We start from the raw sequence: 24,465 nt of genomic DNA on the forward strand, positions 1-24,465 counted from the left end.
ATTGTGCTTCTACATATGCATTGCTTGCTGTTGGGGCTTTAGGCTGGGTTTCTGTACAGCACTTTGTGACATCGGCAAATGTAAAAAAGGGCTTTATAAATACATTGATTGTGAATGAGAAGAATTAGCTTTTTGTTTCCTTAAGTGCTCTTGCATCAACAACCTTTGGCATGTTTGACTCCTTTATGATGTAATATGTGACTTGTGGATTCAAATAAAGTCTTTAAAGTGTGTGTGTGTCTATATGGATGTACTTGTATGTTCACATGCTTACATTTGTGCTCGTCTGTTGGTTTGGGCCTTCATTTATCCCCATCTATCCCTCCTCTCCACATGTTTGAGTGACACAAACCTTGGGCGTGCCATATTTGCCATCGATTGATTTCCTCCAGACGACCTCTCAGAGCCCTCCCCTGGTGGGACTTGGTGAACGCGCTGACCAATAGTTACACGCGACTGGCCGATTTTTAGCGCTGGATTTAAATGGAGCCCTATGGTAAAATAAGCACTTTGTAAAGCACATGGAGCACGCGCCGGGAGAGTCACGTCAGTATTGGGGCTAACAATATTCTGTACTTAGAACCATCATATCAAGCACACTTTAAATGTGCAGTGTGTATACTGTAGTTTAGTAGACCCACCCCTTTTAGAAATGGTGTCAGGTCATTGTTTTGCCCCCCACCCCCACTCCAACATCATTTGATCAACGTAATTTCATAAGGAAGCCTATGTCTCGTATAAAAATATTGATGGTTAAACAATTTCCTCTCCAGCTTCTAACAGACCCTGGGCTCCTCTCCAATCACCTTTCGTCCTGTTTCTAGATGCTTCCAGGTGGTCCAGGCTTGTTGTCGCCAAGTGCTTTTCCCTACGATCGTTTCCCCCCCAAAAAAAATGCACGTGACCCGGTTCAGTCAAGCCTTCATGGCGCATAAGACTTTCCTGTCTTTTTCTACTTTTTTTTTAGTTTTCTTCACTCCTCCCCTCAACTAGGAGCAAGGGAGCGCCTCTGCAAGCCAGCGATGAATAATTGAACATTTCATTTGCGACTGCGACGGAGGAGAGGAGGGACGATGAAGGGGGCAATGAGTGCATCGGGGGAAAGGAGGGAAAATGGAAGCCGAGGGAGGGAGATGGAGGGATGGAAAGAGGAAGGGAAGGCAGATTCACGCTGCGTCAGTACGGTGTCCTATACTCAGCCTCATTAGCTCCAGAATGAAGGTGTGGAGAGAAGGAAGGAGGGGAAGAGGGGGATGGGGCGACTACTTTGTTTCTCAGAGAGAGTGTGTGGTGTGTGTGTGTGTGTGTGTGTGGTGTGTGGTGTGTGGTGTGTGTGTGTGTGTGTGTGTGTGTGTACACATACGTAGGCTTATCATATGTGGCCTTCAGATTGAAAAACAACTGGCTAGGTATTGCTCTGTCTCGGCCATTATGGGCAGCCGAGCTGTGTGGAGGAAAAGGTGCTTTTTGATTCCTTATGTGCTCTTGCGTCAATGACCTTCGAAATGTTTGAGTCCTTTTCAGATGTCACTTGTGGATTCAAATAAAGTCTTTAAAGTGTGTGTGTGTATAGATGTACTTGAAATTCACATGTGTGCACATACTCGTGCACTTGAGTGTGCCATGTGCTTGTCTGTTTGGGCCTTCATTTATCCCCATCTATCCCTCCTCTCTAAATATGAGTGTGACACAAACCTTGGGTGTGCCATATTTGATTGATCTCCAGACGACCTCTCATCGCCCTCCCCTGGTGGGACTTGGTGAACGCGCTGACCAATAGTTACACACAACTGGCCGATTTTAGCACTGGATTTAAAGGGAGTCCAATGGCAAGACAAGCACTTTAAAAGCACATGAACAATGCATGGCAGACTGCGCTTACTCTGAACAGCAATAGCATAGTCTACTCTGTAGTTGCTGTTGTACTGAACTGTGACGATGAAGCACAAGTCTATTCCTTGTTATAGCGTCATATGGTGGGGACTAGCCCATAGGAAGGTGAAAACCAGTGTCCATTGAACTGAGGTCTCGTGTGAACTCATATGGCTAAGCCAACATCCCCTCAAAATAAAGCCGAACCCATTCCTATGCTCCATTTAGAAGAAGGAACAATAGTGTTGCCTGTAATGGTGTTTCCTCCTAGATCTGCACTTCCTCATTATCAATGGGCGGTTTTGTGTTGGAACTATTGTTTGAATCGTTTTCTTGGCAAGCCATGGTTCTCTGTCGGAAAACCCTCTATTTGGACTATTGAATCCTCCCTCATTCGCTAGTGTACTGTAGTCCTCTGGTGCTTCTGGCTACTTTAAACTGCAAACCTGACAGTATCTTCACTGGAAATGCCAACTAGACAGTTTTGATTTGGAAGCTGGACAACTGTGTGTCATCTTCGATGTTGTAATAACTTGACAGCGAGCTGAACTGTTTATAGGGTCAGTGTGAGTTAACTGTAGCATGCTGTCTGTGTTTTCACTTGGGTGTGGGCGGGTTTGTGATTCAAGTGTTCAATTCTCTCTTTCTCTTTCACAGCCCAGATGACGTTGGAAGCTGCTGGTTTATTCTACTGTCCGGGTCCGTCTTCATCAAGGAGTCCATGTTCCTGCCAAGAAGCAGGTACGAACAAGAGCAAGTTTGATCAAATTTTGTGTTTGATCAAATTGTCCACCATTTTGTAATCATGTTTTTGACCGGAGGGTGTCTCATAAGTATTTGCCTGATGACTTATCCTGAATTTAATTTTGCTGCTCTATCGATCACTCCATACATCAGTGAACCTGCTATCCTAGAAGTTGTCTGTGCTGATGTCAAAATGACACAAATCGGTTTTTGGGACCAGTCAGAATGGTTTGAATGTGTTCGTATTCGAGAAGTTGCTAGGAAGGAAGCAAATCCAGACTTATCGTGGAGAAGATAAAGTTAAAGTCTGAAGTTTACATACACTTAGATTGAAGACATTAAAACTCGTTTTTCAACCACTCCACAAATTTCTTGTTAACAAACTATAGTTTTGTCAATTCTGTTAGGACATCTACTTTACATGACACAAGTCATTTTTACAACAATTGTTTACAGACAGATTATTCCACTTTTAATTCACTGTTTTGCGATTTCAGTGGGTCAGAAGTTTACATACACTAAGTTGACTGTGCCTTTAAACAGCTTGGAAAATTCCAGAAAATGATGTCATGGCTTTAGAAGCTTCTGATAGCCTAATTTACATAATTTGAGTCAATGGAGGTGTATCTGTGGATGTATTTCAAGGCCTACCTTCAACCCCAGTGCCTCTTAGCTTGGCATCATGGAAGAATCAAAATAAATCAGCCAAGACCTCAGATGGAAAATTGTAGAGCTCCACAAGTCTGGTTCATCCTTGGGAACAATTTCCAAATGCCTGTAGGTACCACGTTCATCTGTACAAACAACGGTACGCAAGTATAAACACCATGGGACAACACAGCCGTCATACCGCTCAGGAAGGAGACACGTTCTGTATCCTAGAGATGAACATACTTTGGTGCGAAAAGTGCAAATCAACCCCAGAGCAACCGCAAAGGACCTTGTGGAGATGCTGGAGGATACAGGTACAAACCTATCTATATCCACAGTAAAACGAGTCCTATATCGACGTAATCTGAAAGGCCGCTCAGCAAGGAAGAAGCCACTGCTCCAAAACCGCAATAAAAAAGCCAGATTATGGTTTGCAACAGCACATGGGGACAAAGATTGTACTTTTTGGAGAAATGTCCTCTGATCTGATGAAGCAAAAATAGAACTGTTTGGCCATAATGACCATTGTTATGTTTGGAGGAAAAAGGGGAGGCTTGCAAGCCATCCCAACCATCCCAACCAACACCATCCCAACCGTGAAGCACGAAGGTGGCAGCATCATGTTGTGGGATTGCTATGCTGCAGGAGGGACTGCTGCACTTCACAAAATAGATGTCATCATGAGGAAGGGAAAATTACGTGGATATATTGAAGCAACATCATCAAGTTAAAATTTGGTCGCAAATGGGTCTTCCAAATGGACAATGACTGCAAGCATACTTCCAAAGTTGTGGCAAAATGGCTCAAGGACAAGTCAAGGTATTGGAGTGGCCATCACAAAGCCCTGACTTCAAACCTATAGAACATTTGTGGGCAGAACTGAAAAAGCGTGTGCCATCAAGGAGGCCTACAAGCCTGACTCAGTTACCCCAGCTCTGTCAGGAGGAATGGGCCAGAATTCACCCAACTTATTGTGGGAAGCTTGTGGAAGGCTACCCTAAATGTTTAATCCAAGTTCAACAATTGAAAGGCAATTCTACCAAATACAAATTGAGTGTGTGTAAACTTGTGACCAACTGGGAATGTGATGAAATCAATTTAATGCTGAAATCAATCATTCTCTCTACCATAATTCTGACATTTCACATTCTTAAAATAAAGTGGTTATCCAAACTGACCTAAGACGGGGAATATTTACTAGGATTAAATGTCAGGAATTGTGAAAAACTGAGTTTTAATGTGAATTTAAAACTTCCGACTTCAACTGTACGTTAGTGGGCGTGACATTTTAGCTGGCGCGATGTGGCCAGGCAAGTCTTATATCGGAGTAGGGCTCTATGTGCAAGACTACAGGCACTTTAGAAGCTTAGCACTAATTATTCTCCCATAGCGCAGGGTCCGTATCAGTCATACGACACTCATAGTGGAGCAAAGTGTCAGAACTCAGACTGCGACTCCCCCTTTTCCGTTTTTCAAGGTGAAAGTGTGCGAAGGATTTGAGGATATTGGCAGATTACACTTTAATGCTTGAGATGCAACCACTAGGGAGAAGGGGTCTGAAAATGTTTACTAAGCGAATGTTTCAGGCACCATGCAGAGATGCACTTAGTCATGCAGGAGGAGCTATATGGGTTGAATATGAACCCACTTGTTTTCAGAACTATGCTGTTTCAGCCCAATCTTTACAAAACATGCAGGGAAAGATACTGTATGTACAGTGCCTTGCGAAAGTATTCGGCCCCCTTGAACTTTGCGACCTTTTGCCACATTTCAGGCTTCAAACATAAAGATATAAAACTGTATTTTTTTGTGAAGAATCAACAACAAGTGGGACACAATCATGAAGTGGAACAACATTTATTGGATATTTCAAACTTTTTTAACAAATCAAAAACTGAAAAATTTGGGGCGTGCAAAATTACTCCCGATGGGAGTTCCTGGAGCTTTTAAAGACTACGTGGAATGGGTCCCACTAGGGCTGTGGCAGTTGTCCTTATGTTAAGTCCTGATCTGGCTATGCCATATGGCTGTGGGCTACACTAGTTCATTTAGCAGACAAGATTTGCTTAGAATTCTGTGGCATTTTATGTGAAGAATACAATTCAACAAAGCTGAATAAAATTGAATGGATATTGTGCCTTTCTCTGTGTTGAGTGGTTCAAAAGAAAATAGGTACTCCTATATGCTTAATTTTGTTATTAATGTAACGTTAGTTGTTCTACAAATGCAATGAGGCTGACGCAACAGATCAGAACGCTTAGCTTAAAATGTTCTGCGTTTTTTTCACATAATAGCCCCTGCAATGAGCAGTAGGTTTTAAGCGCAAATGTTCCCTTAGCGGGAAAACACCATTATCAATTAAAAGTGACCACATGCAATTATGCATGTAATGCTTTTATTATGGTGAAAATGATCTCCCCCAAACTTGAAACTCACGCATTGCATACAGTATTTATGCCACTTACGCTCCACTCCCGTTGTAAAGTGGATACATGTGCTTCATTTTAAGAAGGTAAAATAAGAAGTTATAAAGAAGGCCACTTTAGTTGTGATTACAAACCTTGGCTTCATGAGGTGTGCGTGACTATGATTAGAAAAATTCACAAAAAAAGGCATTGTTTCTTGCCTTTAAAGTGGGTATCATTCACAGGTGATAGTATATAATTCACAAGTGATAGTATATAATTCACAAGTGATAGGCTAATATTGTCACCCATCAGACTATTCTTGATTTAATCTTGTTTTTACATATACTAAATCATATACAGTGGGGCAAAAAAAGTATTTTAGTCAGCCACCAATTGTGCAAGTTCTCCCACTTAAAAAGATGAGAGGCCTGTAATTTTCATCATAGGCACATTTCAACTATGACTGACAAAATGAGAAAAAGAATCCAGAAAATCTCATTGTAGGATTTTTTATGAATTTATTTGCAAATTATAGTGGAAAATAAGTATTTGGTCACCTACAAACAAGCAAGATTTCTGGCTCTCACAGACCTGTAACTCATTCTTTAACCTGTTGATCCTACACCCTACTTTTTCGAACATTCTGTTAAAAATCGCGCAACATTTCAGCGCCCTGCTACTCATGCCAGGAATATAGTATATGCATATGATTAGTATGTGTGGATAGAAAACACTCAGACGTTTCTAAAACTGGTTAAATCACGGCTGTGACTATAACAGAACGTGCGTTTCATCGAAAAGCGCAGGAAAATCTGATCACTGAAAACTGGAAAATATATCAATGGGCCACTTGAATGTATTGTTGAATGGAAACCACATTACCTGGAGCCGAGGTTGCAATACCTACAGCTTCCACACGATGTCAACAGTCTTGTCATTTGCCTAGGCTTTGTTTCTTGGTCAAACGAACAAGAGACAGCCCATTTCTTCCAGTCTCCGACCGGATATTTTGGTTGAGATTTATCCGGACATTATTTCAAGACGTAGAGCTATAGAATATATATTGCCACGTGATCAATTCGGGCTAGGCCCCTTAGTTCCAGTGAAGACAAATCTTAATGCTACAGCATACAATGACATTCTAAACATTTATGTGCTTCCAACTTTCTGGCAACAGTTTGTGGAAAGCCCTTTCCTGTTTCAGCATGACAATGACCCTGTGCACAAAGTGAGTTCCATACAGAAATTATTTGTGGATCGGTGTTGAAGAACTTGACTGGCCTGCACAGAGCCCTGACCTCAACCCCATCGAACACTTTTGGGATGAATTGGAACGCCGACTGTGAGCCCGGCCTAATCACATTCTCTTGTGGCTGAATGGAAGCAAGTCCCCGCAGCAATGTTCCATCATCTAGTGGAAAGCCTTCCCAGGAGAGTGGAGGCTGTTATAGGGTAGTCTAGTGGTTAGAGGGTTGGACTAGTAACCGAAAGGTTGCAAGTTCATATCCCCGACCTGACAAGGTACAAATCTGTCGTTCTGCCCCTGAACAGGCAGTTAACCCACTTCCTATACCGTCATTGAAAATAAGAATTTGTTCTTAACTGACTTGCCTAGTTAAATAAAGTTTAAAAAAAGGTGGACCAGTTCCATATTAATGCTCATCATTTTGGAATGAGATGTTCGAGCAGGTGTACTTTTGGTAATGTAGTGTACTTCATTTGCTGATTTGTCACCACACTGCATAACTATTAGCAAGCTTGTTGATTTCAACCAGTGAATCAAAACCTGGTTGTGGGTTAAACACTTGGTTAAGAAAAAAACCAGGACCAAAACAGTACTGTATTGCACAATCCACTCGTAGGGTTCGTGTGAACGGTCTGCAGGGTGTGGGGGAAGCAAGGGTCACCATCTCACTTTCACTCCCACCACATCACCCCTGGCCAAACTCCTGTTTTGTCTGCCGTGCTCTGGGAGGTTGTAGCTGAAATGAAGTGAGCTGTGCTCTGGAATGTTGGCTGTCCGCACAGCGTAGCCAGAAAGAGGCAGACAGAAGCTTCCACACACACCCTCCGACACTCACTCAAACACCAGCACGAGGGTGCGACTGTAAGCGGAGCGAAATGCTGGGATTGATCAGAACTTCCTGAACTGGATATAGCTACACTTCCAGGGCTAGTTCTAGGCTGAGGAAGGATTTTTGAGTTTATATCCAAGGGGTAAGTATCCATTGAGTTTTTCTTAAGCACTGGGTGTGAATCTGAGAGCATGTGTTCCCCAGGAGTAACAGCGTAACAGCACAGCAGAAAGGTTGTAGATGGAATGTTGACTTCTCCAGCAAGGGAGCTGGTCGCTATAAAACATTTGAGTATATGAAAGATGTCAGGAATGCAAGGGGTCTCTTTTAATGTTTTATTTTGGTATTGTTAGCGAGCAAACTGTTCCGCCCGTTCAGCTCACAAGAGAGACTTGTTAGGTCGAGAAGGTTATACATCAGTTTGAAAACTTGGAGAGGGAAACTGACTAAATGTACCCTTATACCTTTGAGTATGTTTTGGGAAATGTGTGTGTTGAGTAGGCTGTAGGCATCATTGATGTCTTGTAAAGTTTCTGAGGCACTCGACTGTATTCCGGGCACCATTTCAAGCATCGTCAAGTCATATTTCGGGAAGCGAAAGTCACAAGTCACTCGTGAATTCTTTGCTGGGATGTCAGCGGCTATTTCCAGTCCAGGACGTCTGTGTGCCCAAACATTATTTGTTTGCATTGGAAGGGCAAAAAGTAATCTGACTCTCGGCACCTTTTGATGCCCTCTAACCATCCAACCTTCTTTTTAGCCGCTGGTTGGTTGGATTCTATAAACTATTCCTTTCCCGGTCGCATTTTCAAAGGTGCTCCTTCCGCCCACCTCCTTTGGCTTCACCACCTCCAAGCACAAAAAGTGTTGTATAACCAGGGGTTTAATCTTTGTCTGGCTTATGGGCCATGGATGATTTTTTAAAAAAGACATCCCTCCCTGTCTCCTGGTTAAAGGGCTTAAGGGTAGTGTGGAGACCCCATTGTAGGATCAGTTCACACAGTCCAGGGCAGGGGTTTTGATGTGGCCCAACCTGCCAGGGAGTCTCCATGTAGCTTGGGGGCCACAGACGGGGGGGCCGGCGACGTGTTTGTGGAATGGCATGGAATGACATTCCAGACGCCCAGGGTGTTGTGTAACGCGGGAATGCCAAATAGAGGCCGCCGGAGCAGGGGAGATGATGTCCGTCAACATGCCGGGAGAACCGAGGCTAATAAAGGGACTAGTAGTGTTCTGGCATGCAGGGAATGATAATGATAGCCAGAGCACAATGGAGCCCTATGTCATATTTGCACTGCGTCAGTGTTTGAACAGACACGTAGTCACTTACAGCTAGACGGTCAGCTCACACACGCTGGACACATTCTAACATAGGAAACGTGTGTGTGTGTGTGTGTAAACCAAACGTTGTTAGCGCTAACCTACTAGAACTGAGACTGGAGTGCTTCTCAGCTTTCTAATTCAAAGAAACACCTGAATCATGTTCTATGTAAATCCTTGATTTTTTTCCCCCCACGTCATGCTTAATCACATCCCATCCTTTACATGTAACAGGTGATAAACCTTCACAGCTTATCGAGTTCTTTACCCTCCTGTTCTCTTCCATCTTCTTATTTACATTCCCGAAGAGCAAACACAGCATTGTTATGACTGGTCTGGCCAGATGGGGAACGTTGTAGTGGATTGACCCCTAAACAAGTCCTACATCCATAATCCATTCTTAGTATCTCATGGCATTTGCAGTGCAGAAAGAACACTACGAAATGGCGTGTCAAGAGTACTTATGTAAAGGGTAGGGCATGATTGAACACGCCGTTTTGTGTTCTCCCATTATGGCGTTGTGTGTGTGTGTGTGTGTGTGTGTGTGTGTGTTGTGTGTGTGTGTGTGTGTGTGTGTGTGTGTGTGTGTGTGTGTGTGTGTGTGTGTGTGTGTGTGTGTGTGTGTGTGTGTGTGTGTGTGTGTGTGTGTCACAGATAACAGTGCATTAAGCTGCAGCTCAGTCAGTCACATGACCAGTGATGTCAAACGGTAATTATTGGCATTAACCCCATACAGCTTAACACACTCAACATACAATAGCCCTGCACATCGTTTCTCCCTTGGAACAAGTTTTAACATGCTTTAGAACACATTCTTGTCACTCATCAAATGTCACCTTCAAACGCTAAATGCTAGCATTTAGGATTTAATGGGAACAAACAGGAATGTGAAAGGAACATTGAGAGGGTCACACGCTTGGAATACATTTTTTTTTTAAACTTATGCCGTGGCAACTGCAGAACTGACAGAGGGGGAAAAAATAAGAGTGATGGAGGGAGGGAGGGAATGCTAAATCTCAGTCAGGTGAAGGCTAGCGATGCACATGGCTTGAGAAAGAGAGCAAGACGGGTGGGTAGGGGGGGGGGTGGGTGCACACCGATGGACTGGAAGCCAGACGAAGGCCGGCCAGGCAACATGTCGCAATGGGCCGAGGTCTCTGAAGCATTTGAGAAATGCCTGGCCCGAGGTCCTTTCCTGTCAGACCTGACTGTTGCTGGGGGCTATGATGGATGGGCGTACTGGCCTTGACGCAGTTAGCCGCTGCACTAACCGATTTATGAGAATTGAGAGACTTTGGGTTGAATGGGGAATAGTTAGCCCAGCTCTTGATCTCAAAACACCCTAATGACAGAACTAATGGAGTTATGAGTTTGAATTAATGGACCATAAATGAATTGAATGGGCGGTAATTCTCCGGTCATTATTTTGTACGTAATTGACAGGTATCTGTTATTAGTGTAACGTGCACCATTGCATAATCCAGGTTGGATTAAAGCAGCGGTTCCCGTACATTCTCGGCTCACGACCCCATTTTGATATTTTCGAAAATTCCCGCGTGAACCATGTGAAAGAAAAGTTTAGAATTAACGGCCAATGTTTACTTTTTTTTTTATTTGGGGCTATGGCAGTCATTTTAAAAACATTCTAACATGTATTTCTGACTGTCTTCTCAACTCACCATCACATACTTTTAATGTGGGGCTATGACAGTCAATTGCAAAATTAGTCTGACATGTAATATCTAATGAGATGGGTGTACTTGATGCGTGTCGCTTCGGAGCTTCTCAAAGTCAGGGGGGTGTGGTCGACAGTGAGCACCTCATCTCTGCTGTCACATTCAACTTGAATCGATATTTAGTTTTATTGCAGACGAGAAAACTGAATCCAGCTTCACACAGTTATGAGCCGTCGAAAGGGTTCCATGAGTTGTATGGTGCTTTCACTACAACTGGGAACTCAGGAATAATACGAGGTCAAATTATGACGTCCGCGATCTTCAGGTCGGAAAGTCGGAGCTCTAGAAAGGCCCGAGTTGAATGGCCTTTCAAAACTATTATTCGCAGTCGGAGCTCTTTTATTTGATTTAAAAAAAAAAAAAATGTAGTTCCTAGTTGTCTTGAACGCACTGAAGTTGGTAGTCTGAGATTTCCGAGTTCTCAAGTTGTTTTGAACGTGGCATTAATGCTCAGAGGGAGACTGCAGGATATTTCCTTTGAGTCAGAAACCCAAACTCCTCCATAGTGACCCGTGAATGAGAGTTGTTCAGTCAGAGTTTCGTCTTGATTGCTCCCAATAGCATAAATTCTTTATTTACCAGGGTTATCTGACAAAGGTATTGTGAGTTTCTGTGCCTCTGGCTCCCCACACATTTTCACTGTATCGATTGTGGCCGGTAATATCAAAGTCTCTGCAATAGTGTGTGGTTTCATAGAGTAGTGGGCGTAGCCATTCAATGTGGGAATAATTTAAGTGCATTGGTCAAGTCCAGCCTTTTCCCATGATCTGAGGGCGCTCTCTGGTTTAAATTTATTTTAGATTTTTTATCATTTTCATTTTTAGATTAAGGTAAACCACATTATGATCATTTTTGAGATACAAAGATTAGCATTTTATTTATTTATATTTATAGTTATTTTCCACCACATTTTGCAAATAAATTCATTAAAAATCCTACAATGCGATTTTCTGTATTTTTTTTGTTGTCATTTTGTCTGTCATAGTTGAAGTATACCTATAATGAAAATTACAGGCCTCTCATCTTTTTAAGTGGGAGAACTTGCACAATTGGTGGCTGACTAAATACTTTTTTTTACCCCACTGTATACACACACACTGCTCAAAAAAATAAAGGGAACACTTAAACAACACAATGTAACTCTAAGTCAATCACACTTCTGTGAAATCAAACTGTCCACTTAGGAAGCAACACTGATTGACAATAAATTTCACATGCTGTTGTGCAAATGGAATAGACAACAGGTGGAAATTATAGGCAATTAGCAAGACACCCCCGATAAAGGAGTGGTTCTGCAGGTGGTGACCACAGACCACTTCTCAGTTCCTATGTTTCCTGGCTGATTTTTTTGGTCACTTTTGAATGCTGGCGGTGCTTTCACTCTAGTGGTAGCATCATCCAGGATGGCACATCAATGCGAGCTGTGGCAAGAAGGTTTGCTGTGTCTGTCAATGTAGTGTCCAGAGCATGGAGGCGCTACCAGGAGACAGGCCAGTACATCAGGAGACGTGGAGGAGGCCGTAGGAGGGCGACAAGCCAGCAGCAGAACGGCTACCTCCGCCTTTGTGCAAGGAGGAGCAGGAGGAGCACTGCCAGAGCCCTGCAAAATGACCTCCAGCAGGCCACAAATGTGCATGTGTCTGCTCAAATGGTCAGAAACAGACTCCATGAGGGTGGTATGAGGGCCCGACGTCCACAGGTGGGGATTGTGCTTACAGCCCAACACCGCGCAGGACGTTTGGCATTTGCCAGAGAACACCAAGATTGGCAAATTCGCCACTGGTGCACTGGTGCCCTGTGCTCTTCACAGATGAAAGCAGGTTCACACTGAGCACATGTGACAGATGTGACAGTGTCTGGAGATGCGGTGGAGAACGTTCTGCTGCCTGCAACATCCTCCAGCATGACCGGTTTGGCGGTGGGTCAGTCATGGTGTGGGGTGGCATTTCTTTGAGGGGGCCGCACAGCCCTCCATGTGCTCGCCAGAGGTAGCCTGACTGCCATTAGGTACTGAGATGAGATCCTCAGACCCCTTGTGAGACCATATGCTGGTGCGGTTGGCCCTGGGTTCCTCCTAATGCAAGACAATGCTAGACCTCATGTGGCTGGAGTGTGTCAGCAGTTCCTGCAAGAGTAAGGCATTGATGCTATGGACTGGCCCGCCCGTTCCCTAGACCTGAATCCAATTGAGCACATCTGGTACATCATGTCTTGCTCCATCCACCAACGCCACATTGCACCACAGACTGTCCAGGATTTGGCGGATGCTTTAGTCCAGGTTTGGGAGGAGATCCCTCAGGAGACCATCCGCCACCTCATCAGGAGCATGCCCAGGCGTTGTAGGGAGGTCATACAGGCACGTGGAGGCCACACACACTACTGAGCCTCATTTTGACTTGTTTTAAGGACATTACATCAAAGTTGGATCATCCTGTAGTGTGGTTTTCCACATTAATTTTGAGTGTGACTCCAAATCCAGACCTCCATGGGTTGATAAATTTGATTTCCATTGATACATTTTGTGTGATTTTGTTGTCAGCACTTTCAACTATGTAAAGAAAAAAGTATTTAATAAGAATATTTCATTCATTCAGATCTAGGATGTATTATTTTAGTGTTCCCTTTATTTTTTTAGCAGTGTGTGTGTGTATATATATATATATATATATGTATGTATGTATGTATGTATGTATGTATGTATGTATGTATGTATGTATGTATGTATGTATGTGTGTGTGTGTGTGTGTGTATATATATGTGTGTGTGTGTGTGTGTGTGTGTGTGTGTGTGTGTGTGTGTGTGTGTGTGTGTGTGTGTGTGTGTATGTGTGTGTGTGTGTGTATATGTGTATGTGTGTATGTGTGTGTGTGTATATATATATATACATATATATATATATATCTCACACACACAGTACCAGTCACAAGTTTGGACACACCTATTCAGTTTTTAAAATATATTTTTTTACTATTTTCTACATTGTAGAATAGTAGTGAAGACATCAAAACTATGAAATACATATGGAATCATGTAGTTACCAAAAGAGTGTTAAACAAATAAAAATATATTTTAGATTCTTCAAAGTAGTCACACTTTGCCTTGATGACAGCTCTGCACACTCTTTGCATTGTCTCATTATTCTACAATGTAGAAAATAGAACAAATAAAAACTGGTACTGTGTTTGCGTGTTGTATGTATATATTTTTGGGGGGGCTATTTTGGAAGTTCTTCCATAACCCCTAGTTTGGGAACCGCTGGATTAAGGATAGGCTGCCATCAGTAGAAGGTTTTGTAAATATGACGCCATTTGCAACACAACTTGGTGGTGAAATGGCAAGAATTATGGCTTCTGCACAGCATATAAAAATATATATTCCAAACTGGTGGATGTTTCTCAGACCACTATTTGAACAGACTCTGTGACTGGAGTTTTATGCTGAATAAATAATCACATCAGTTTGGGGGGTTCACATCAACACACATTTTGGTGTTGATCGTTTTGTAAATACGGCACAAGGGAGCCCTTTTACTCAAATGTGGGTCAGAATGCATCATACAACGCTTGCAGTCTTGAATCTTCATCCAGCCCCAAGTTTTTGTCTAAGTTTTGTCTAATTTACCCTACTCATAATTTCCATGGCTGCTGCCCCATTTCAAGACTTTTGGTTTTTCCACTTCAATATTCTACACCCCTCCTCACTGGAGAGCACGTATACTGAACAGCCTGTGATGTCACCAAGTGGACTTTTCCACTTGTGGTGTATTTTTGTGGTGTATTTTTACTCTGAGGAACATTAGTGAATCTTCGTCTGTCTGTTCCATCGTTGGAACAGGATTTCCAGATTGAATCCCAATGTTGCCAAGTGAACGGTATTAAAAGTGCCTTTCCCTGCCTTAAACGCTTCTTTCTTCTCTCCCTCCTTTGCTCCATCACCAGTTTTGGAAAGCGTTCTGCAGGGAGCCTGAGACGCGGATGCGAGTGCATCGTTCTGGAACCTTCCGAGATGATTGTGGTAAGTCCTGCCGCCATTGCCAACTCCACCACAGTGGCGTCACGTCAGGCAACAGCACACCACACTCACTCCATACACTGATGTACTGGGACGGGTGGTTTACAAAAGATGAGATTTAGGGCTTAGGACTTATAGGGACAGGGCTTAGCAATGACCTAGCGTGTTTTATGAGGACTTTTACACCCAAACTAATTTAGTTGCCTAGATTTTAGGTCTACTAAATGGCCTTTATTTATTGTGGACGAACCAACTACAAGTAATGTTAGTGCTTCACTTGACATGCATACATTCAGCTATAGTGCTTGCTGCTGTTTTTTGTTGTTGTTCACTGCACGCTCGCATACTTGGCTAAATGTAAGGAATACAAATAAGTGCTTCAGTAATTTCCAGTCAGTGATATAAAGGTTGACCGAGTTTTATGGTAACATCAAATGTTGGCACAGACCTTATAAAAAGCAAAGTTGAAAACCAATCAATCCAGCCTTACCAGGATATAAAAGTAGCAGCACAACACAATCTGCTGTCGGGAACATGAGGCCTTGGAGGCGTGCTAGATCTTTAAAGATACGAAAGCCCACTGTCCTTTTCGCTCTCTGACGTGTGCGTGCACATGCCACACATAACCACCCTCACACACAATCGATCGCACATCCCACTCATGCGTAATCAATCACACACGCATGATCAAGCGCGTACACGCTACAATTTGACATAGATCCTATCGCCTAAAAACTGCTCCGTTTTGAAGAGCAACCATACCTAACCAGTTACATCATGTTACTGTTAATCACCAACCGTCCTACAGTACGGCTGCCACAAAGATCTTCTCTGTAATCATAGTGTCCTATGAATGTCTCCAATAATAATTATATAGATGGCACCTTTTTGTTAAATGTGGCTCCAGCTGCTAAAGCTTCAGCTTTTCTAATAGCCTTCTCTCTGTCCTACTGTTGCTCATGACCACTTCCTGGCGTAGCCTCAGCTATTATGGGCGCAACAAGCAGCCTATAATTACTGGGAGAATGGCTTTGGGGTGATACTAAGACAGCAGCAGCTCTCGCTCTTAAGTCCCCAGTCTCCAACACATACTAAAAGCGATAAACGCAAGATACTTCAACTGATGCACACGCAAACCAAAATCATACTCGCACATGCACTCAAACCGATACACATATGCACAGTCCATTGACTGTACACACACACACACACACACACACACACACACACACACACACACACACACACACACACACACACACACACACACACACACACACAACCACACTGAAACTGATTGACACACTCGAACCAAACTGATACACACAATGCATGCACTCTCGCTCCTCTCTCAAACACAACTCTCTCTCTCATCCACCACAGCTCCCCTGCCGTTGCCATAGCAGCAGTTGGTACGGCAGAGAGCGAGGGAGAGAGGTAGAGATTTTATGTGTAATCCCAAAGGCTGAGTGCTGTGAAATGTGAAGCTGCAGTGAAGAAGCTTGTGAGGGAGGAGTGTGTGCCAACTGTAAACGCCTTAAATTTGTCATTCTAGCACCAGGCCTATTTCATCAGGCTACTACACTTGACTGTTAAGTATTAAGTCGTTGAAATGCATTTTGTGAGCAGAGAAAAGATGTTGCTGCAATATTTTTGCAGGTAGAACATGTAGTACATGCATTTCTGTCTTCTGATGGCCGATGCCTTGTGACTCCTCAACCTCAAGTTGTACTCGTAATTTGAGGCCAGTTGTGCCATTATCCCTTATTACGACGGTCATTTTGAGCCATTTCATGGGACTGTGACTCCCGAGGGTGATCGACGGCAGGAGCAGTATGATCATAAGGGAGGGCAGCATCTGCCTGAATGACTGAACTTGAGACTGAATGACTAAATCTGAATCACATCAGGGCAAGGGGCTGGTATGTCTCCCTTTCTCCATCTCTCTGTCCATCTCCCTCTGTTTGTCTCCCCTCTATCTTGTTTTCTTCCCCTCTCTCTCTCCATCCCTCTCTTGATCTCTTCCTCTATTTTATCCCTCTTCCTTTCACACGCTTGCCTTGCCAATTCACTATGTACCTCTCTCACACACCTCCCTCTCACTCGTTCCCCCTCTCCTGGAGTTGTGATAGCTTCCTTTGATGTCGGAGAGGAGTGTTGAGGCGCAGCCCACACACACACGCTGCAATTTTTACGCAGTGAGAGGGGCGGGAAGAGGGGGAGGGAGGGGGCGAGGAAAACTAGACAGTCACTCCTTCCTTTCCTCCTACCCTGTTTCCCCAGGTGGACTATATGGACCAAAATGAGGAGTACTTCCAGCGGCAAGCATCGCACCGACAGTCCCGCCGGAGGTTCCGCAAGATCAACCAGAAGGGTGAGCGGCAGACCATCATCGACACGGTGGACCCGTACCCCACCGGCAAGCCGCCCATAGCCAGGGGATACCACACGGTGAGTCACCATCTAGCTACCTGGCTCCTCCTGTTTAGTTAGTAACTAGGCTGTTTTGTGTTGCTGGACACTCGTGGTGTACTCCTTACCTTGCCTACGCTTGTGTCGGCTAACATAGTCCTTGTCTAAGCTTGTTGGACGCTTACCTGTGTAGCCTACTAGTGAATACCTTATACCCTGGTCTGTGTAGCCTACTAGTGAATACCTTATACCCTGGTCTGTGTAGCCTACTAGTGAATACCTTATACCCTGGTCTGTGTAGCCTACTAGTGAATACCTTATACCCTGGTCTGTGTAGCCTACTAGTGAATACCTTATACCCTGGTCTGTGTAGCCTACTAGTGAATACCTTATACCCTGGTCTGTGTAGCCTACAAGTGAGAACCTTATACCCTGGTCTGTGTAGCCTACTAGTGAATACCTTATACCCTGGTCTGTGTAGCCTACTAGTGAATACCTTATACCCTGGTCTGTGTAGCCTACTAGTGAGAACCTTACACCCTGGTCTGTGTAGCCTACTAGTAAATACCTTATACCCTGGTCTGTGTAGCCTACTAGTGAGAACCTTATACCCTGGTCTGTGTAGCCTACTAGTAAATACCTTATACCCTGGTCTGTGTAGCCTACTAGTGAATACCTTATACCCTGGTCTGTGTAGTCACAGCTTACACAGTACCTGACATGTATACCCTGATCTGTGTGCACCCTTGTTTCTACTTTGCTCTGCTCTATAGTTACGTTGTGCTCAATGTATCGCGTTTGCTGTATGCTTGCTGTGCCTTGTTTCACCATTATATTATTATTCTACCCTTCTTGGGTACCTGTACCCCGAAATGCATTGTTCATGCTGTTCACCCTTTTGCTATCCTCGCTGTAGGCTACCTTGTATACCTTTCTCGACTCGACTCTTGTGCACCATTGCTACAAACTCATCGTCTGACCTTAATAGACTATATATAGGTTATAACCTCCTGTGTCATCTTTGGGCCATTTTTTTTCAATAACTAGTGCCTCTATGCAACACCCCCATATACCCACTGCCTTTACTACCTTTGCATCTTTCCTTCACCCCATAACCCCTGTGTCCCCTATTGCTCCAGGCGGTGTCAGGGTGGTTGTTATTCTACACAGTGTAGCTCTGGGAGTAGTTGAAGGGAGAAGCCGTGTTGAGTCACCCACCAGGGGTTGATGTGGATGGCAATTGTAGAGCCAGCTGGTTTCTCCAGCGAAATCAGCAGGAGCATGACTGGAAAGGGGGGTAAGAGGAGAGTAGAGTAGAGCTTCTGTGTAGAAGAGGGAACAGGGGGTCCTATTCATCATGTCGTCCCAAAGCGTTGCCTTTCTTTATGCAAACCACCCCCCCCCCCACAAATATTCTAAAAGGGCAGCATGTGTGGAGATGGAGAGTCTCTCTCTTATTTTCCAATGGAGCACGCCACAGTCCACTGAGGTGGCCACAGCAGTGCCCGAGATGGGTCCTAAAGTGTCTTTCTGTGAATGGGGAACCCATGTTCACTATAATGAAGGGTTCACTAATAAAGTATACAGTACAATCACATGAACGCACCCCATATTACTATTCATGGGAACCCATGTTCACTCATGATGTGAACACACCCCATGCCCCATGTTATTTTTCTTGAGCCCCAGTTCTGCCTTATTTCAAACCATTCCTCCTATTTCTGCAATTCTGAAGGGAGGACGGTGTCAAGAAGAGTACCCCGGCTTGTTTGGAACGCCATGGAATAATCTGGGTTTGCCGTACAAAAGCGGAAACGCGCCGGACGTCACCCCCCCCAACACCGACCCCTAATTTTAGACTGGCTTTGGTTTTTTACATAAAAGGATACCCTGAACTTTCTCATGGCCTGACGGCGCCTGTCACAAAATTCTAGTTCTCCTCAGAGGCCCTGTGGGAAGAATAAGTGGGGTGCCATGGTAACAAGTAGTCCCAAGTGGAGTGGGGTGCACTTGAAGTACAGCAGTGCGTAGAGGGAATAACTTCAGTTGAGACGATACTGGCGAGCGCATAGGGGGAAAGCTTGGATGGGCTTTGATGTTAAGATGACATGTAGCACGCTAATCTCCCGCATTTGGAATGCCAGGCTGCGCCGGGATTTTCCTTCTCAAAACCCAGAGGCGCATTTAGAGGTGAAAAATGCGCCAGGGAGAAACTTTTGTCAGAGGAATAAAGAGAGCCGTGTGAACATGCCAAAAGCTTGGGTTTGTCTTCGTAAATCAAATTTAAGCCCCTTTAAATCTCACTTGGTAGACATTCGGAATAGGTGTATTGCATGGACATTGGTCTTGTGTATTGCAAGAACATTTTGTTTTTGTGGGGATATCCCATTTCCAGCAAAGGGGTCTTTCATTCAAGGTATCTATCTACCTATGATGACACCGATCCAAATATATCTCCTCTGTCTCTACTTTCACATTTTTTTCTTAAAAAAAAAAAAAAATGTGTATATATATATATATATATAAAAAAAAAAAAAAAAAAAAAAAATATATATATATATATATATATATATATATATATATATTGCCGATAGGAACGTGCTTTATTGAAAACAATATGCAGGACACTCGCTTTAAGTGTGGGCCTTTCTTCAGTGGTGTTTTTATTATTATTATTATTATTATATTATGGTGTTCATCCCCATTGAAGGCCCTCTAAGCAAAGAGAGGGTCCCAAGCCTTTGTTCCTCCACCGTAGACCTGATGTGATGGGATGTGACCAACAGCTACTGTGTCTCAATAAATTATAACAGGTATACTGCCAATGGCATGTTAACCTAGCACTGATGGTCTCCTTGGGACGTCTGGTTCTGTGTGTAGCCCAATGTCCCGGTCTCCCCCTGAAAAAGACGCAATGGTAAATACGTCATTAAATAATGGATAGTTGTCACTTGCCAGACATCCATTTTACCTCAAAGTCCCAGAAAGCAAAAATTACCTGGTGCTTCACCAAATGAATAGCCTGACTTTCACATGAGGCTAAGGCTAATAGCTTCAAAGGCAGAAACCAAGCTACTGAAAAAATAGCAATGCTAAAGGACAAGTTCCAAATGAAAAATGCAGTTAAACAGACTTAAAACTTTACGTCAAATCAGCCATTGGGGTTTAGACTATCTGTGAGCCCTGCAGCCGACGCTATCGGACATCTTAGAATGCATCACACACCGCATCACACACCACTCGCTCAGATGAGGTCGGCCACACTGACTGAGCCCCTTCTGTCCTCAGAATGGGCACCACCTATTCAGGCTGGCTCTTTCTATCCTTTTTCATCTTGTCCCTTTTGCTCTCTCTCTCTTTCTCTTGGTTTCTTTATTTCTTTCATGATGTGGTAAAATGTATGTCAATTTAGAGTCTGTCAACAGTGTGGTTAGATCAGGGTTGCCAGGTCCAGTTAACATTTCCATAACAATGACCACTCAAAACCTGCCGAAGCGGCCTGAAAACGAGTTTAAAAAAATATGTTTTTAATTTGCCGCAGTAAGGGAGTGTCTAAATACAGCCGTTAGCCATTGCTGTTATAAGATGGTTAGAAACGTTATTAGAACATCAAAAATAAAACATGTCATAACCCTGGTATATGGTCTGTAATTCCACAGCTTTCAGCATGTCCGCATTTGGGGCTCAAACCTAGTTTATAATTAAGCAGTAAGGACCGAGGGGTATGTGGCCAATATACCATGGCTAAGGGCTGTTCTTATGCACGGCGGAACAAGGGGGTGCCTGGATACAGCCCTTAGAGGTGGTATATTGGCCATATGCCACAAACCCCAGAGGTGCCTTATTGCTATCATAAACTAGTTACAAATGTAATTAGAACAGTAAAAATACATTAATATCCGTAGTATACAGTCTTTATATACCACGGCTTTCAGCCAGTCAGCACTCGAGGCTCCAACCACCCAGTTTATAATAAAAAAAAATATTACGTTTTTGCGGAATTACCATGATTCCATGTGCTACCTGCACTAGCAACACTCAAAGCTCAGTAATATATTTCAACCCAAAATCTGCATTCAGGGCTCAAACCACCCAGTTTATAATTGTAAATACATCCCCTTTGCTATAGGAACTATAGAAAAATCCAACAGGAGAGTTTGAGTAATGAAATTTGGACAGAGGATCTCAATCTGTGTGCAAGAAACACTTGGACAAACTTTTTTTTTTAATAAAAAAAAATGTTAGTCTATTTTCTGGAAATTGTGCTGTTATTATGTGCCAGATGTTAAGACTTGAAACAGTTATAAATGGCCCATTTGCGAGATTAACTTGTCATTTCAATAGGCATAGTCTACAGACTAAAACCTGGGTTTATAATATCAACTTTGCCATGGTTTGCTTAGCTAGTTGCAGGTAACCTATAGCCCCTGATACATCTCATTTCAGATAGCCTACAGTAGCCTAGGCAAGATGTAAACTGAACTAAGCAGATTGCTTCGTTCAAATTGACAGACTCATTTACTGAACATGAATGGGGGGGGTCGATTTCGAGGTAAGAAGTGCTTGTTTCCAAATAGCCTACTGAAGATGGTGTCTTAATTTCAATCACTGAATTAAATATTAATGAACTGTTTGTGCTTGTCAACAACATGCCATTGATTATCTTGATCTGTAGCCTCATCTGACTGACTGTTACGTCTCTCTAATGTGCTGTAATAACTAATTGACAATTTCGATAGAGCTTTGATGACTTCCCATTTAAGGCTACAACAACGATAAACTGAAGTCATGGGACATTTATTAAATCCATTTGCAAGCTCCAGGTAGGCTACACAAGTGGCACAAATTGGTTTGCAATGACTCCAGTGATATCGTACTTTCAACATATTTATTGTGGCAAATGGTAGCCTACAGTAGCCTATAAATTAATAGGCTACTAGATAGCCAAGAGATGCAAACATATCATTCTCCACTTATATAATTTTTTTCCCCAATCCCCCATATCTTTTTTTAGTAAATATATATATATATATCCATACACACCCATACATAACTATATTCATACATAAACATGCATACATAAACATTCATACATACACATGTATGTACATACAAAGACATACATATATATTTTTTAGAATATACCTTTATTATTCCCCGCCAACCCTCCACCCCTCCCCCAATTGGAGTAAACTAATAAACAATAACACTTAGGCTTCTACTTATTATACACATTTTACAATAGTTATAATTTAGTTTGTTTTTAGTCCTTCCTCTATTTCTGATGTCCATCCAGTTTGATTTCTATTTGTAACTGTGTAATGGGGCAGCAGGGTAGCCTAGTGGTTAGAGCGTTGGACTAGTAACCGAAAGGTTGCAAGTTCGAATCCCCGAGCTGACAAGGTACAAATCTGTTGTTCTGCCCCTGAACAGGCAGTTAACCCACTAGGCCGTCATTGAAAATAAGAATTTGTTCTTAACTGACTTGCCTAGTAAAATAAAGGTAAAAAAAAAAACTGAACTGGACGTTTTACATTGGTTATCTTATTAGTCCCACCCTTCAGCTCCATTCAACCCTACCATTTATCTCTTAACACCATCCATTTTGGATTTCTATTTGCCATATTTTTCAAATGTGCTGTGATGTTTCACAAAAGTACTGAACAGAAATGGCTGAAATGGCTGACAGCTTCTATAGATTGTAAATCAAAGTTAAACATTTTTGCTAAAATAATTAGAATATTATTGACTATGGCTTTTCAAATCACCCAGTAATGCTGTCTGCAGCGTTAGTTCTAGGGAAAGGTTGCAATTCTTCAGCCATTCCTGGACCTGTGACCAAAAACGAGCTACATATGGATAGTAACAAAATAAATGATCTAATGACTCTGACTCCTCACAGCAAAATCTGCAGAGCTGGGAAGATTGTATCCCCCATACATATGACATTCTATTGGTTGCTAGAATTTTGTAAAGTAATTTAAATGTAAAAAATTGAAGTTTTGAATCCGGCGTTGTTTTTACGTGTCAATTCATAAACCATGTGCCATGGAATGGGTACATCAAAAAATCTCTCCCCAACTATTTTGCAATTTCTATACATAACTCCACCAGTCCTATTTGTATCATTCACTAAAATTGTACCTTTTTTTAAACATTTCCCCGGAAAATGTTTTTTTTTTGTCATCAATTAGTATATTTGAGTTTAACCACAATATTTATTGTATTATTTGTTCTGTCTTTTTAGGTGGATTAAACTGAAATTGCAAATGACTTTCTAAGGCTTTTTAAAAAACAACAATATTTGAGATAATTTCATCACTTGGTTTTAATCCAGAGAGGTTAGCAAGAGTATCTTGATCCTCTATGAGGCCGTGGAGGTTAGCAAGGTTAGCAAAAGTATCTTGATCCTCTGAGGCCGTGAAGGGATTCTAATTGTGGTTTTAAAAGAAAACATGTAGAAAACATGCCACAGATTTCTAATCCCTTAATATTATTGTTGGATCTCATTTTTACAGCTTACATTTCGATGGCAATAATAATTAGATATGCCGATAGTGGACAACCTTGTTTTACTCCTCTAGACAGTTTAAAACTTTGAGATGTAGCCATGATTTACTATTGTACACCTAGGTTAACTATACATAACTTTAACCCATTTTATAAGAGATTCCCCAAAATTGAAATATTATTATTATTATTTATTTTTAGGAAAAGAATCCACACAATTTGCTTCGGTTAGTGGAGATGGAGGAGACTGTAAAAAAAACATATCTTTAAAGTACTTTACTTCCTCTTTCAAAACATAATTCTGTGAATCATGTGTGACTCCATTTGTAACAAGTTTCAATAGTTTTTTTTTTGGTAGCATTTCTATATTGAACTTTGAAAAATCATTTGGTGCATGTTTCCCCATATTCCATCCAGTTTGCTTTTAATGTAATATATTACATTGGATGTTTCTTGACTAAATTCCTCCATTTCTTTTTGTTTTTCCTCTAATTTATTCTGTGCCTCTATGGTACAGTTTTTATTGCTATCAAACTGTACTGTTAGTCCTTCAATTTCTTTTGTTATCTTCTTGCCGATCAGTGGGACGCTAGCATCTCATTTCGAAAACTTCTGGTGAAATTGCAGAGCGCCAAATTCAAATTAAATTACTATAAATATTAAACTTTCATGAAATCACAAGTGCAATACATCAAAATAAAGCTTAACTTGTTGTTAATCCACCCG

The 24,465-nt window shown here is 42.4% G+C and overlaps 1 protein-coding gene across 1 annotated transcript in view; it reads left to right on the forward strand.

Moving 5' to 3' along the window:
• LOC127913769 (rap guanine nucleotide exchange factor 6) overlaps window positions 1–24,465 on the forward strand; it is an 81,853-nt gene that overhangs the window by 51,672 nt on the left and 5,716 nt on the right. The window contains exons 4-6 of the mRNA XM_052487018.1: window positions 2,530–2,613; window positions 14,745–14,820; window positions 17,101–17,268. Of these exons, the coding sequence (XP_052342978.1) occupies window positions 2,530–2,613; window positions 14,745–14,820; window positions 17,101–17,268 (328 nt within the window). The remainder of the gene's footprint in view (window positions 1–2,529; window positions 2,614–14,744; window positions 14,821–17,100; window positions 17,269–24,465) is intronic.

Source organism: Oncorhynchus keta, chromosome 30 (genome assembly GCF_023373465.1).
Source record: "Oncorhynchus keta strain PuntledgeMale-10-30-2019 chromosome 30, Oket_V2, whole genome shotgun sequence".
NCBI lineage: Eukaryota > Metazoa > Chordata > Actinopteri > Salmoniformes > Salmonidae > Oncorhynchus > Oncorhynchus keta.